This window comes from Anoplopoma fimbria, chromosome 12, assembly GCF_027596085.1.
Source record: "Anoplopoma fimbria isolate UVic2021 breed Golden Eagle Sablefish chromosome 12, Afim_UVic_2022, whole genome shotgun sequence".
Classification (NCBI taxonomy): Eukaryota; Metazoa; Chordata; class Actinopteri; order Perciformes; family Anoplopomatidae; genus Anoplopoma; species Anoplopoma fimbria.
This window is the reverse complement of record NC_072460.1, coordinates 13246357-13263207: the sequence shown is the minus strand read 5'-3', so window position 1 is coordinate 13263207 and position 16851 is coordinate 13246357. Positions and strand designations below refer to the sequence as shown.

The following is a 16851-nucleotide window of genomic DNA, read 5'->3' as shown; positions in this document are numbered from 1 at the left end:
TGGCTTGCAGGAACTATGACACATTCCTGTGTCACTGGCTATCCTGCTCACAGACACACTACGGCATTCACACTGGCGCCCCATGTGTTGGTTCATGGCTGCACAGACACACACAACTATTCCCTCATAATGTGTCCTTCACACATCCACTAAATGTGGCATCTTTGGAATCTGTAAGTATGCCCAAACCACACGCTCATTCATGGCAACTTAGTTTGACATGACTTACTAGGCACTAATACTTCCCCTGTGTGTCACAGTGAATGTGTGTGGCAGTCGTACAACTGTGACTTGAAGATTAATTATTCACACCTTACTTCAGCATTATGGTGATCCCGTGCATGTGTGTGTGTGCTGATAACTGTGTATGTGCTCACTTGGATGTCTGCTGCACACACCTCTTCATCTTTCTTTCTGCAGTCCAATCCATTATCCCCCAGCATCTGGCAGCCAAAGCCTGTAAAGAAGACATTTCTCTTGGCAACTGGGTTTTTTTTAAAGGCAGTGACACAGGGGACAGCCAACCACAGGAGCCACACATCTTCCAATCTACATGCATACTGAGAACTGCTTGCATAACAGAACCGCCCCAATCTTCAACTCTCTCAAAACACACACAAGTTCTTTCTCCATGTCGCACTCAAACTCACACACGATACTGCTCCCACCCGCCCTTGTCTCTCCGCAATGTACTCACCCAAGCTTTGAGGGCTAATCGCTTCCAGAGCCAGAGCTGTCCTACAAACTGTGCCAGCAGGCTTTCAGTACATTTTGCACCCTAAAAAGTCCCTTCTGGCCCCTAAATGAATATTATGTGAGTGTAATATATTATAGCTGGGTGAGCTACACTGCAGAAGTGTTGTGATTTGATGTACAATGTGTTTCATTTAGTGACATTTTGCTGACATGGTCAGTGTCCAAAATGCAAGTTAAATTAGGATAATTGCTCTATAACTGTCATCATATTGGATTCTACAGCTATTAGCAAATACTGAATGGACACTGAACCCACATTGCCTTGCAGAGAAGTTTGCTGAAAGATGAATTGCACCCTGAGTTCACCTGAATGTGTCCTTGGTTGACACTGCTGAAAAATAAACACATTCTTTCTATAATTGAAATGGCACAATAAATGGATAAATTAATATCACATGCATATTGTAGCCCAGTCAGGGTACAGCTGCAGGGAGCAGCTCCTCTGAACTGCAAGCATGTTTGGAAACATATTTGTTTTCCTTGGCTGCTAGTCATGAACTTTTCTGGCATCTGGATCGTCTAAAAGACAAATGGATGTATTAGCTTGATGGAATAATTGTTTTGATTCCGATAGGCTACCAGCTACACATTTATCAAGCAGCTAGAAGATTTCCTCTAAAAATCCTCTGAAATACAAACACATTTGTTGGATTACAGCTTGATTCGCTATTTGGAAAATAGATGAATAAGGTGGCTTATGAAGAACTGTGGAGAGAGGGTCGGATGCAAGTCAAGTGAATTGCACACTGTTATGTTCACACATTAGTCCAGGGTTAAAGGTGTGCTAGTGCTCAACTGTGTTTGCGCTTAAGGGGTCTGGAGATTTCTTTAAAGGTCTCCTTCCTCGTTTATAGTGGACTTTTGTCTTCTTTTTTATAATTATTAAGGTTGTATAGCATCTGAAATGCTCCCCTGAAGAAGGAATGATAAGGATAGGAGATATTTGTACTTCTGGGGCAATTCGACCTGTGATTTTGACCTATTCCATCTGTTTATCAGTTATATCTGGGGAAAGGACGCTCCAAACAGCCACACCTCAATAAGTCATGTTGCTGGGATATATTAACCCAAAACTTTGAGACAACAATGCTGACTAATGAGCCATTGTTTCAAAATAAGTACATTCAAGGTTTTATAAAATACATCAAATGTGAACTGCTTAACACATTCTACATGTTGGCCTCCATGTGGAGTGTTAGGAAAGATGCAGGAAGGAGCCACACTAAGTATAAGACAAACACATGTGAGGCAGTCACTGTGTGTTTTGCTACTGTGCAGCCGCATGTCATCACCACACTGCTGCCTACCATCCAATGAAGTCAGCGTTAAGGAGAAGGGCCGACTTGATTAACTAAATGATCAACGGCTGCCATCTAGTGGAATAAACGTGGAATTACAAGCTTTAAGTTGGTCAATTCAAACTGAACACATTGATGGATAAAACATGCACAATGACAACCACCCTGTTTCGTTTGTTACAAACAATGAGGCGAACACAGCATCTACAACAACAACAAAACAGTTAACTAACGATACATTTTACGTTGAATAATTAATTGGGTTTTACTTTCGTTGACGTTAGCTGCCTGGGTGTCCCAGCGTCAAGTCACCAAGCTGAGGCTTCTGCAGTGTCCTATGTTTTAATGTTTCTGACAACCATTTGAGAACAGAAGAAGAAAACACACCTGGAGACACATGGGAAAAGTTTTCTGTCAGAAATGGTCTATTTTTCACCCAAACCAAGATCTTTAACTGAACCTAACCAAGTCGTTTTGTTGCCTTGACTTATTATATTCCTTTATTGATCCCTATGGGGGAAATCCGGGTGTTTTTTTCGGTAAGTACAACATATTATACAATAAAAATAAAAATAAAATAGAATAAAAATAAAAATAAAAATGTACAGTATATCCACAATGTGTGACATTTAAACATTTGATTCACAATACACAAGGCCTGCAGTATGTACAAGGGGACAGTGTTTGGAAACTCAGTCCATCAGTAGTAGCACCCTCTTCATCCTCCTCTCACCCACTGACTCCAGACTGTCCAGCTCCAGACCCACCACAGAGCTGGCTTTCCTCACCAGCTTGTTGAGCTTGTTGGCATCTCCGGTCCTGATGCCACCACCCCAGCACACTACAGCGAAGAAGAGGGCGCTGGCTACCACAGACTGGTAGAATGCCTTGAGCAGTTTATTGCACACATTGAACGACCTGAGCCTCCTCAGGAAGAACAGCCTGCTCTGTTCTTTCCTGTAGAGGGCGTCAGTGTTGCGTGTCCAGTCCAGTTTATTGTTTATCTGCACCCCAAGGTACTTGTAGGACTCAACTCTCTCCACTTCCCCTCCCTGAATGAAAACAGGGACAGGGGGGGCTTCTGTTCCTCTGGTAGTCCACCGCTCCTTGGTCTTGCTGATGTTGAGCTTCAGGTGGTTGTTGCTGCACCATGTGATGAAGCTCTCAATCAGTCCTCTGTACTCCTCCTCGTTGTCCCTGGTGATACATCCAACAATGGAGGAGTCACCGGAAAACTTCTGGAGGTGGCAGGAAGCAGAGTTGAAGCGGAAGTCCGAGGTGTAGAGAGTGAAGAGGAACGGTGCCAGGACTTCCGCTCTGGTTCCTGCCACCTCCAACTCTGCTTCCTGCCACCTCCAGAAGTTTTCCTTGGGGTGCGCCGGTGTTGCTGATCACAGACTCAGAGACACAGCCATCCACCCTGACGTACTGCAGCTGGCCTGTGAGGCAGTCTGTGATCCAGGAAGTGGTGTCGGGTGCAGGTTCATCTCCAGCAGCTTCTCTCTCAGTAGGGAGGGCTGGATGGTGTTGAAAGCACTGGAGAAGTCAAAGAACATGACTCTCACAGTGCTTCCCTGCTTCTCCAGGTGAGAGAGGGCCTTGTGCGTCAGGTAGATGATGGAGTCCTCCACCCTGATGTGTGGCAGAGGTGTGAATGGGGGAAGAGGTGTTAGGTGGAGACCTAGCCTCACTGTCTGAGCACACCGGGTAGGGGGTAGTGTCGAACCTATTGAAAAATAGGTTGAGCTCCGATGCGAATGCTAGGTCACCCTGTATTCCAGATGAAGGCAGACTGCAGCCTGTCATCATTTTCATCCCATTCCACACCTCTTTAGTATTGATCTGTCCCATCTTAGCCTCAATCTTCTCCCTGTAGCTGTTCTCAGCCTCTCTCAGCCTCCTCTTCAGCTCCTTCTGAACAGCCCGAAGTTCCCCTCTGTCCTTAGCCATGAAGGCCCTCTTCTTCCTGTAGAGAAGGCCCTTCATTTCTTTGTTAATCCACGGCTTTTTGTTGTGGTAGCAGTGGACCATCTTGGTTGGCACAATGGTGTCCTCACAGAAGTGAATGTAGTAAAACTTAAGGAGATTTGTGGCAGTAAACTTCTCTCATGTGCAGAGGGGGGAGAGCTAGAAGAAGAAGAAGAAGAAGAAGAAGAAGAAGAAGAAGAAGAAGAAGAAGAAGAAGAAGAAGAAGAAGAAAAACAAGTAACATTAAATCCTTTTCACACAATGTAAATCTGTGATTTACTTGTTTCAGAGAGAACTTCACCTCAGAAAGGACACCTGATGTCACTAAGTCACAGTGCATCAAATTGGATCACACAGAAACATGTTGTAGTTTGCTCTTTTTATTCATGATAACCTGTATTCATGAAGAAAACTATTTTTTTTACCTGACTAAAGTTAAGAGATAAAAGGGCTATACTGTATTCCTATAGTTCAAATCACATAGAGTTTTTACACTATTACCAACTTTTTTCTAAAACATATTATAGGTTTATATTTATAATAAGTACCTCTTGAGCAGCCACTTGTTACAAATGACAGTATTCTGAGACTCACCTTTAGGGCTACAATCAACAATTATTTACATAACGTATCATCCAGCTATAATTTCTTTGATTAATCAATTAATTGAATAGTGTAACATGCCCCTCATAGTTTCCAAAAGCCTAGTGTGCAACTTCAGAATGCTTGTTTTGTCCGACTAGCAACCCAAAACAATAGATATTTCATTTACAATGATGTAAAACAAATAAGAGCAGCACTGACTGGCTCAAACAAGCGAAAATAAATGAACAGCTGTGGCTGCATTGAAAATAGAATAAATGCTTTCAAAACAAATAACTTCAGTCTTGGAAACAGTCTGAGAGTATCTATCAGAGGAACAATGCCGTCTCAAAGTTTCCTGTTGAAGTCCGGTAGTCAAATTTTTTCAAGATTCTTTTCTGAGAATTGTAAAAGCTGCACATTCTACAAGTACGCTCAAGTTGTCCAAATTCTCAGACTGGCTCTAATTATTAAAATGCTCAATCTTGGTTACATTGAATTGTTTGATAAAATACTTATTTCATCTTATGAAAATGTAAACAATACGCCCAAACTGAGAAAATGGTAACCCCCAACTGAAGCTGTAAATTGGGTGGGGACGTCAATTTTGTATTTACGTGAGCTTTTTATTTTGTTTTGTTTTTCTATCTAGTGACAGTTGTACTAAGAAGTGTTTTTTGTGGTATTTCTGAATGGTGTCATTCACTGTGGCTCTATTTATGTACTTTTTAAATTCCACCTGGAATTTATATGTAGGAGCAAGTGTGTCGTCAAAGTAGGAAAGAATACTCTGTGTAGATATGTATTTTTTTCCATATTGTGATTTGTATTTCTGAATGGTGTCATTCACTGTAGGGGTGGCTCTATTTATGTACTTTTTAAATTCCACCTGGAATTTATATGTGGCAGCCAAAATAGATTTTCCACTGCAGAAGAAAAAAAGGTCATAACCCACCTGAAACAGACAAAACCAAGGTCTGTCATATAAAGGCTAAATGTCATGTGAATATAAAGCAGTCTATGTTTAGCCTTATTCATTGTTAACAATTTGCCTATTTCAAATGTATATCTCAAAAGAAATACAGTGCTTACCCGTACCTTTGAAGGCTTAACATCCAATATACAGTGCAATAATATTAAATACTATTTATGATATATTACAGTGGCATTTAACATATGTATTTACAGTATATATTTTTTACTTTTTAAGTTAAGGTTTTCAATATGTGTCTTCTGTGACAGATTGATTTTCGATGGAAAATTAAAAAAAACAAGGAAAATTACCTAAAAGTTAAAGTTGAACATTTCAAGACAAAATAAATGATTAGGCTTCAGTTACAATATCCTCACGTAGATTAGAGTTTACCTTCATAGATGTGTTATATTGTTAAAATTATGTTTGCAATTTTTGTTTAAATCCCATGGAGTTACACTGGAATATTTTCAGCTAGTAATGTAATTTATAAACCTTATTATTAACTGAATATACCATACAGATTACAGGCAGCTGTCCAATTATTTACATCCTTAAATCTGTCATGGACTGATGGACACAGCTTGATGATTTTTTTTTTTTTTTTGTAGTAATAGTAAGCTTAATTAAAGGAAAGAGTGTCGATTCAGCGTATTGATAGAGTAATGTCCTGCAAAGCCTGTAAGACTTGGAATTCGAAATGAGTTATCTTTGTGAATTAAATACTCAAATATGTAATCTGCTTGTTTTTTGTATTTTCACATATGAGACAGTGAGAGACTGAATGAGAAACTCTTAAAACAACTCTGAAAAATAAGCACAAAGATGTGGATGCCATCATATTCAAACTAGAGGAAATCACTTTTACAATAAACTCAACTTTATTGACAGTAAAAAGTTTTGAGAATATCGAGGGGCACGCATCTGTAACTGCAAGAACATCTTGGAAAGCAACATGACTTGTTGAAATAATGAGGCAGTTGTACATCTTTAACTTTGAGGTAAAGTGTTTTGTCATGTTACATCATTCACAAAATATTGTATAACATTTAAAAGTCTACACAAGGAGACAAAAACCCATGCCTCATTTTCACTTCTTGAAAGTACTTCACATTTCAAAAATAATTCACAATTCAGGGAAAAGCAGAAAATGACAAGCACACATGCTATATTCCATTCACACACATTTCTCTACTTATCAAACCAAGTGCATTTTTAGATTACTTTTTTTCTCAAACAGTTTCAAGTATATTTTTGCCTGCGATCAATGGAAATTAAGTTAAACTATGAAGCAGCAAATCCACAATAAGAAGAACAAGTAAGAATACTGAGTTTGGTCTCATTCATGTTCCCAATATTAACATTATCAGATAACTCACCATACTGTAGCAATAAGGTATTTGGGTGCTATAAAGAAGCAGGAGGTAACATTTCATGGACTTGAGGAATATGCTGGATAAGATTTGGAATATAGCTGATTAAATACACCAAGGCTGAAACAAACAACACTAAATAGATAATCACAAGTGATAACTCAACAGACCGAAACAGATTTGTTAAATAATTCTAAATAATTAATTTCTTAATTCACTTTTGTTATGCAAATTGTTCTAAATTCTCAGCCTAAACTGCTGAGTGCAAAACAGCAAAATAATTGTTTTAGTTAAACTGATATTCAGCTCTCAGTCTCACATTGCAGCAAACTGCAGCGTAGACCGCAGAACCAGTGCAACGCTCTGTTGAAGGCCGGCTCCGTTAAAAATACACTGGTGTTGCAAATTAGATTATCAGTTAGTGTGAGTATTTTGTGATTCATCAGTGCAGCAGAACAATCACAGAAATAAATGGTAAAGCCATCAAGTGCTTCGGCAAAGATGTTCATATATAAGCAGGGAACCCAAAAAGTGCAATCCTGTATAGGTATAGCACCCTGGGCCAACCTCAGTCAGGCTCTTACTGTACACTACATGGCTCGTGGTCTGATCTGCACCAGTATGCTAAGGCTCACTTTAAAATCCAAAAAACCTATATTACATCTAAGCCCTGAAGACCCTGAATGCTCATTTCCCTCATGATTTCACTCTGTCCTGATAGTCTCACTGTGCAGCTGCAAATATTCTCTCTTCTGAGGTGACTTCACACGTGCTGTAAACAATGTATTCCTACAGCAGCGTACTACTGTAAGAGTTAAGGCAATCCAATGCTGTGCTTCGTCTGTGACAAAAGCTCCTCCCGAACCCAGAGGTACAAAGCTCTCCGTGCATATTAAGCATACCTGACACACGACACAAAGTACCCACCTCAACCACAAAAACAAAGCTCTTAGTGCATACTAAGCATACCAAATAGAATTCTTAAAATGTACATGCCATGCTTACCTTAACTGCCTGTGCACAACCTTTCAAAAGTGCTAACTAAATCACTTAGCAAAAGATGGCTAGTTTGATTTCTGAGCACCAGTTCCCCTACAGTTTTTTTTTTTAAGTTAAGAGGAAATCCCCGAAGAAGGCACTTTTGAAGCAAAACCAGTAGTTTTGCCGGATGATTTTATATGGGAGTGCAATCAATCATAGAATGTAATCTGCCTCCACTAGACTTTGAGTGATGCGGTGAAAAGATCTTTCACTCGCGTCTGCTTTAGTTTAATAAATGTTCTCACTGTAAAACCACAAATCCTTTTACTTACACTAGGGATTTAAAGCAACTGATCTGGTGCAGAACAAACGGGAGCCTACAACTTTAGAGAGCAACAGTCACCCCTCCTCATCCGACCTCTATCCCCCTCTCCTCAGCCCACCTGATGCTCCCCGCGGCTGATGTGAGACGAGAACTCGTAGCGGTCCTGGCTACGGTGGCCACAGATGTTGCACTCGAATGGTTGGCGGAAGCCGTGGCAACCCATGTGGATGGTGAACATGACATGGTCCAGGAAGAGGATGCGACAGTGGCGGCAGTGGAAGGTGCGCACAGGCCGGCCATCCCTGTCTAACACCTGCACGATCTCCCTGGAAGAAAGGGGTGAGACAGGGCTCCTCTTTGCTATGGCGGGGGGCACAGGACACGCTCTCTCCCACTCTGGGTCCAAGTCTTTGGCCTGCCTGGGGCTGGAAGTGGGATGGCTGCGGGGCAGTGCTGGGGTTTGGTAGTGGAGGTGGTGGTTGTTGGAGGTACTTGTCGGGGCTGTAGCCCTTGTGCTCTGCTCTTCCGCTGTGCTCTCTGTGTCTGTGGAGTCGGGGCAGCCGTTGGGCGAGGTGATGTGCCTTTGGGCTGAGCGCCGGTCATCACGGCCTTCACCCGCCTGCTGCCCTGCCAGGCCGAGGGACACTGCTGCCAGCCCACCTCCGCCTTGGGCTCGGGGGCCCTGAGGAGTCGAGTTGCTGTTGATGGAGCCGATAACCGTGCGTTGCTCCGTCAGGGAGGCAGGGTGGAACTGAGACAGTGCAGGCGGCTCATGGTTCTCCCTTTTACCCCGGCTGCCTTGGAGCTGTTGACTGTCCAACCTAGCAGAGTCCCCAGCAGGCTGAGAGCTCATGAGGTCTGCCTCCTTCTCAGAGCCGGAGGACAATTCGTAAGGTGCTTCAGGTAGGTCGAGGTGCATGTGCTTTTCACCTATGAAAAGCAGTATCAGTAATATATTGATTTACATGAAATGTCTCCTGGATTTACTTCTCCATTTTCATGGAGCAACATTGACCAGGTGTCCCCACATTGGTAACGGCAAATTGACTTTTGACTGACTGCACTGCAGGACAGCTGATACGATTAGACAAAGATCAAATTCTTATTAGTTCTGTGCTTTTTCAAGCTAAAGATAGAACATTGTGTAATTTGAATAAAAAATAGAACATGTATGTGTAATAGGTTATACATGTATTTCTATAATCTTACTAAATATTATTAACTTGGACTGTCTTATTAAAATTAACTCACCCAAAAACTTCTGTGGTGTTGACCTCTTGCGCTTGGTGAGGCTAATAGCCAGTCTATCCACAAACTGGATTTTTCCAGGTTTCGTAATTGTCTCCATATTTACTGACTCTTCACCTGCAAACAGAAGGCCCCTTGTCATCAATATACTAACGTAAAAATATGTTTAACTTTGTTTATTCAATCTATTTTGCAATCACGAAGAAACTTTTTTGTGTGGTGTGATATGTTACCCTGCGCTGTCTGTGCGATGACTGCTGTCTGGTGGTCCAGACTCTTCAAATAACTGTGGCAGCGCTCTAGATGTTCCTCCAGTGTGCTCTGTTGTTTATAGCTGCGACTACAGTAGCTGCACTTGAAAGGTTTTCCCACCGTTGGAGAAGAAGCTGCAATTTAGAGAAAAAAATACTGAACTGATGATATATGGACAAAATCTTACTCTAGACGATGGATACTGTTGAAATGTAATTTGCTGAGAAATATTGGGTAAACTCTTATAGCGTTGTTGTTTTTTATAATGTTTGCGGGAGGGGATTTTTATCATAAAGAACAACTTATTATTAGCTAAGTTTGAGAGTATGGATTTCCCCATTGATTGGCAATTCCCGAAATTGTGCTATCTTGATCGCTAATGACGACAGAAAACGCCTAACCCTTCACCGCAATGATTCTTCTAAATAAGTCGTCGGAAAGACTGACGTCAATTCGCTGAAATCCAGTTTGCAAGAGTTCTTTCTTCGAAAATGAACCTCTGAGACCCGCGGAGATCCATCAAGACCTACTGTACTGTACTGTGTGTCAACACCTGTTAAAGACGCCAACAGGATTTCCTGTTATTCACTAACTGTTAAATGTCATATTTTGTCATGTGTTTTACAGTACATTCTGCTGTACCTATTTCCTCTGAGCTTCACAGAAAGGGGCTGTTCTAATGAATCCGCACTTCTACCGCTTACCGTTGTCTCATCAGTTTTACCTCATTACAATAAGGAATAATGTTATGGAACAACTGTGTTCATTTATGAAAATTAATTTCATTACTTTTGTATTGCACTTAAAGCTCACTGATTTACCTGCATGTGTGCGTAGATGTCCAGCCAGGGCATCTCTCCGGCGACAAGCATAGTTGCAAACGGGACATTTGAAAGGTTTCTCTCCCGAATGCAACTTGATGTGGCGCAACAAGTTCCCCTTCTGGGTGAAGGAAGCACCACACTGGTTACACTGAAACGGCCTCTCGCCTTTGAACACATGGATAGAGAGAGGATTTTAAAGGTAATTCATTTCAAGTTTATTCAAATTTATTGCCTTTTTTTAATGACATTTAGGGTAATATTCTGTCACTGCTTTTCTGGCTTGTTCCCACCTGTGTGGCTACGCTTGTGCACCATCAGCACATTGGGCCCGATGCAGACCATGCCGCACACCTCACACTGGAGCTTCCCGTTCGGTAGGCGGAGAGGGCCTGGGGAAGCAGAGTTTGGACTGGCCATCTCATTGTAGATGCTCCCTCTGTCTCTTGCAGCCCCAGTGTACTCTGTGCTCCCTTCCTCCATGGTGTCCCCTCTGTCATCCCTCCTGCCATCGTCGCTCACCACCTCTCTGTTCTCTGGCTGTGGAGCACCTGGTGACTCATCATCGCTGCACAGCTCAACCTTGATGGAGTTTGCTGTGTAAAGAGAAGTGACGCGAAAAAAAACTAATTTACTATAATACATAATGTTAATGAAGAATTTTACCATGTGTCCATGTGGCCACAATGAAACAGGAATAATGACTGACCACTGACAGAGGACTGCTGGCTGTTTGGAGATCTTGCAGAAGGGCCTTGCAAACCGCTATAAAAATCCTGCTCCGTTGATGACTCTCCTCCATTACCTGTGTAACAAATATGCCCATGTTATTATATTTAGCATTAAAGTTTAGAGATATTACACCCACATGTATATAGTTTTATCCCTTTTATATAAACTTACCTTGTGCATATGAGCATCCATTGCAGTCATCAGCATTCATTCTCTCACCAGATGCCTACAGAAATATGATTCAAAAAGAGATTCTCGATGTTACTTTTTCTAATTAATATTTGTCGTTTTTGAGAAGATCCAATTCTCCAAATCTTAGTCACATAAAAACTGCATACAATATCATAAAATAACCTTACCCGCTGTTTGTTGCTACAAGAATAGGAAAACAGACAGCTGACAGACGATGTCTAATAATGAGTTCACTATAATAGCTAATAAAGTAAACTTTCTGCCCTCCGATGAGAGGCTCCACATTTATAGAAAGCTAATGAGTTTTGGAGGAGGAGTTAAAACTACCGGGGTGGACAAAGAAGCTGGAAAGCCTTACACAAATGACGCAAGCTCAAATAAATTCTAAATCAAGATCAAATTTCATTGATACCAGGAGGGAAGTTTAGCATTAGAGACACACAAAACGGCCAGAGAGGTACAGAGGAAAAGAAGACAGACATAAACTATATACAGATTTTTTTTTAAAGTAAGAAAGCTAAATATAGTACCATATACCTTACCCTAACCAGACTGTACATGTAGGCCTATGTGCAAGCAAAGCCAGTAGTGCAGTTCTCGGCTAAGCTATAAATGTGTAGTTGTGTGTGTGTTAATAAAATAAAATAAATAAAAATATACACACACATACACACACACACACACACACACACACACACATACATACACACACACACACACACACACACACATACACACACACACACACACACACACACACACACACACACACACACACACACACACACACACACACACACACACACACATACATACATACATACATACATACATACATACATACATACGAGATTGTGTTGAGATTCAGGGGTTATATTAACTTAGTTATATATTTATGTATTTGTTCATTTTCATTTTTTCTAAAGAGGTAAGGAGAATACACCAATTTCCACCACTGGCGGTGGTGAGTTACAAGATTTCCAGACAGAGAACATGTTGATATTATGTGACCAGAGTTGAGGTGAGGCTCTATTTTATTTCATGTTGGAAAAAAAAATAAAAGAGATAGAGAGAGAGAGAGAGAGAGAGAGAGAGAGAGAGAGAGAAAAAAAAAATACCCAGATGTAAAATGCTGCACCTTTTGCTCAAATGGATGACAACAACAATGGACAGAGGAGACTATGGAGAGAGCAGGGGGGGGGGGGAGACAACGAAGCGCAGGGAAAATGAATATCCTGGCATTGGCCGTGCATGGGGAGCAACAGGCGCTGATGCAGCCGGGAGACGCGCCAGTCACACTAGGGCACGGCGATTAAAAAAATAAATAAATAAATAAAAAAAGAGCGACGCCGACACTTGCTTGACAATCATCCCTGGACGACTGTGCAAAAAAAAAAAAAAAAAACCCACATTGCGTTACATTTTATTATTATTTATTTTTTAAATAAATGCCATGCTTCTCTATGTGTGTGCGGCTATTTGTTTTCGCTGCTCGGTGGATTTGGTCTGTTATGACAGCAGTCAGCTCATGGACGGTCGAGACATTGGCGAGACACAACGGCAATTTGTTGCAGGAGTTGCCACAGTCTGAATTGTCCGCATGAACGCAGCTGTCAGCCGACATGGAGCGCGTCAACCCGTCCAGGGCTACACAATGTTTCTCATGAGCCGTTGCTATGGCACCCGACCACACGACAAATGGCATTCTCCCCACCAACTACTCACAAACACGAGCTCCCGCATTAAAACCGACGGATGGGCTTACCAAGCGCGCGCGGTGAAGATCCACGAGCCTCCTCCTTACCTGGAGACCGATCGGTGTTTTCCTTTTTAATTGTCCGAATAGCTGTTTGTTTTCCCAGGCGACGACAGCATCTCCGGGATTTTTTTTTTTTTACCTGGGAATCCCAAACAACTTCCGGGCCCATGCTGGGATACAGACCGAATAACTGTACAACAGAACTCCTGATTCAGTGATTGCCGAATGCATCGATGCATGTCAGCCCCGGGTACAGGTGGTGCAGACGTGACCGTGAGCCATAAGGAGAACTAACAGGCCACTGTAACAAGACTGTCATAGGCTGCTGCTCTCATTCCTCAATGAAAACATACTAGTTATAAGCCGGCCTGCATTGTAAGCCTGCTGCATTTAGTCAAACATATTTATTGAAAATTCAGACACGTGGCTGTTTATGATCGAGGCCTCTTCCGGAAATGCTGGAGAATGGAGTAGGCGGGTAATTTCACAATCTATCACACATTTGCATCTACCTTTATTACATGATATTACATACAATAATACATTTTATTATTATTATTTATGCTGTGAAATAATATAATATGTACTCGGTGTTGTTATTCTAGAGTTTAATAGCAAGTAAGCAAATGCAGAGTAAAACATAATCATAATTGTTGTGATCAAATAGTTTAGGGTGATAAGACACCTATATGGCACCAGAGGGGGGCAGTAAAGTGTTGTTTGTGACCAACTCTGCCAAGTAACTAATCACACAGCTGTGAAATGATGTGGGAGTCTCTGTGCATGCTCTTGATTTGTTTTACAAACAATAGAAAACACTGACTGATAAAAATGCCACCAGGGTCTCTCTGTTCCCTCGTACTATTCAGGCCAGTCGGTTAAGAACGAAGCGCAACTATGTGAATCGATGAGGTTTGTGCCGTCGAAGAAGGACCTCGTAAGCCTCATGGATCTTCATGAACGTGGCCTCAGCATCCTTGCTGGGGTTGTTGTCCGGATGCCATGTCTTGGCCAGCCCCCTATAGCTTTGAGTTATGTCTTCAAGAGAGGCCCCTACTTCCAATGACAATACCTGTGACACAAATATATCAGGACACACAGTGTGGAGATTACGACAATGCCAGAGAAATGACTTGCTGAAAATGTTCCGACTGATAAAACTACCCTAACTTGTCACTTTTAAATATAGCCTTTCAAGTTATGAACTTGCTCACCTTCAGTGCCTCCTTTTCTCTCTCCGTGTACTCTTTGAGCAGTATTTCCAGAACCTTCCTCCAAGCGTCTTCATAGTACCCACCTCCAGTAAGAGCACACAAGAGCCGATACGGAATTAAAAGAATGTACTCAACCACGTTTTTGAGCCAAGGCAGGAACCAGAAAATATCCAGCAGTGCTGATACACAGTCAGACAGGTAGTATAGTGTGGCTGTGGTGTTATGGAAAATACAGTAACCCAGCGGAGCAGAGAAGGCCAGCCAGGCTAGACCGAGCATGAAAAGCCGTGGACCTGGATGAAAGACAGAAATAAATAGATTTTTTGTGTTATCATGATGTAAAAGGAAGTTAGATGGTTTTGTTATATTTGAGAGATCATCTCACCTATTTCCGGCGTTGGCCCAGGTGGCCGTGGAGGTTTGATCCTGCAGTTCTGTGCAGCAGTGACACTGGCAGCTAGGCTTATAGGGAGAGGCGATAGGCTGCTGCCATAGAATATTGGCGAGGTTATGAGACAAGCAGTCAAAGTTTTTTGTAGATCAGAAGTCTGCTGGCCAACACAGGACACCAGATGTACACCTGCGCCCACACATAAAGGCAGGACGATCAAGTAGAAGAAACTGAGGGAGTTCAGTCCAATCAGAGCCACTGTGCCAAAGTATATCCCGACACACACCTGTCCAACAAATCTGACGGGGCCTACAGGTGGAGGCACCATAGGGGGAGGGGTTTTTCTGTCCTCTGCGTCTTGATTGGCCTCACCAACATACGCAGGAATACGTATGAACTCCCTGACCCATCCAAAGCCAAATCCTCCCAGAGTTAACATCCATAACAGAGCGTGGCTGTCTCTTCCTAAATATAAATGGTGAAGGCCCAAAGGCCCACCTACTGCCCACAGGGCATAGGCTACCATGACACTTTTTACCATTGTGCGTCCTCAGAGGTCCCTGTTCAGGTCTATATTAGTCATCCCTCATGAGTATCTGCAATGAAGTAACAGAAGAGTTCAGTCTTACATCATGCATTTGATCACATAACATATTTTAATCCCATGTGCTCCCATCACTTTTATGTGTTTTACATACTTCACTACAAATCAGGGTTGTACATTTTGGCATGTTTTCTCTATGATCTGTGTGCTGCTGCATCTTGGCAAAGGGATTTTAATCTCTGCGATCCACTTCCCGGTTAAATAATATATTATATAAGAGGGATTTATTTCAGCTTGTGACGGTCATTGTCATTTTAAGCCTTTCCAAATAGCAGGCTGTAACTGTCAATAGTATTTCATGTGCTTTTGGAGAGAAAATGATCACGTGTTGTACTAAAAGTTAGAAATTGAGATGGTATTTCCCAACCTTTCTCTATAGGAAAATCCATAGTTAATCCAAAAGCTAAAGCAGACTGATTGCTCAATGTATTTACTTTTTATACATTTAACACATGTAAGACCTTTTCGTTTTTTAACTAATATAATAAGGTTACTTACTGAGAACATGATTTTAAATCCTTATCCCGATAAAATCCCCTCCTGTCCTTTCCGTAGTTGGAGTTGTTGCAATAGTTGGACTTTGGATCATGACAATGAAACTACGCTGCGGCTTCATCTACAGTTAGGTTCTTTAAACATCGGAACTGGTAATATGAGCAAGGGACATTTGTGAGAGATATGATTTAAGTGCTTAAAGATGCCTTAAGTTGTCTGTAAAAGTTTCAAAGAAAAATGCATGGCAACACAAAGCTACACAAATTAAGAGCATTAAACACACATTTAAAGCTCATATTAAATTCCTATGTACAACAACAATGACAAAAATTCTCATTAAGAATATTTTAAACGTATTCCTTGAATATGATGTTAATACAAGTGTTGGAAGACGTATTCAGGTTCTTTAAGTAAGTAAATAAAATCAAAAATATTACTTTAGAAGTAAAACTCAACATTTTACCTAACAGTATTATGAATAAAGTGTACTTGTTTGTGCAGACAGAATGGGCCGTGTCAGTGTTAATTTAATATCATGATGTTGAATTATTTTTATTGATGCATAAATGTATAAACAGCTTTAAATCTGGTGGTCATGGAGCTAATTTGAACTGCTGTTAGGTAATTTAACTTTACTCTTCAACTGTGCATCATATTTTTATTGTCGTATGGAATTATGAAAAATCTTAATGTGTAAAGTAACTAGTATTTATATATATTATATTAATGTAGTGGAGTAGAGTGAGAGTAAGTAGGCCTCAGAATTGCACCTGCACTTATGTTGCCTACAGGACTGTGCTTACTGTACTGTACTGTACTAGGCAGAAAATGTTAAGAAAAAATTAGAAAAAGCTCATCTTTTAGTCGTGTGCCATTTCACCAATACA

General features: G+C 41.3%; 2 protein-coding genes across 2 annotated transcripts; both read right to left on the bottom strand.

Annotated features, from left to right (window-relative positions):
* Positions 1-8231: 8231 nt before the first annotated feature.
* On the bottom strand, positions 8232-13322 carry ikzf4 (IKAROS family zinc finger 4). The gene is made up of 8 exons (XM_054609739.1): positions 13267-13322; positions 11481-11535; positions 11287-11382; positions 10871-11173; positions 10578-10745; positions 9738-9890; positions 9508-9621; positions 8232-9186 (listed from the first exon to the last, which is right to left on the bottom strand). The coding sequence occupies exons 2-8, from the start codon at positions 11518-11520 to the stop codon at positions 8366-8368; spliced, it is 1695 nt and encodes a 564-aa protein (XP_054465714.1). The 5' UTR covers positions 11521-11535; positions 13267-13322; the 3' UTR covers positions 8232-8365.
* A 420-nt stretch (positions 13323-13742) lies between these two features.
* dnajc22 (DnaJ (Hsp40) homolog, subfamily C, member 22) lies at positions 13743-16053 on the bottom strand. The gene is made up of 4 exons (XM_054609845.1): positions 15968-16053; positions 14860-15461; positions 14475-14767; positions 13743-14332 (listed from the first exon to the last, which is right to left on the bottom strand). The coding sequence occupies exons 2-4, from the start codon at positions 15404-15406 to the stop codon at positions 14156-14158; spliced, it is 1017 nt and encodes a 338-aa protein (XP_054465820.1). The 5' UTR covers positions 15407-15461; positions 15968-16053; the 3' UTR covers positions 13743-14155.
* Positions 16054-16851: the final 798 nt, after the last annotated feature.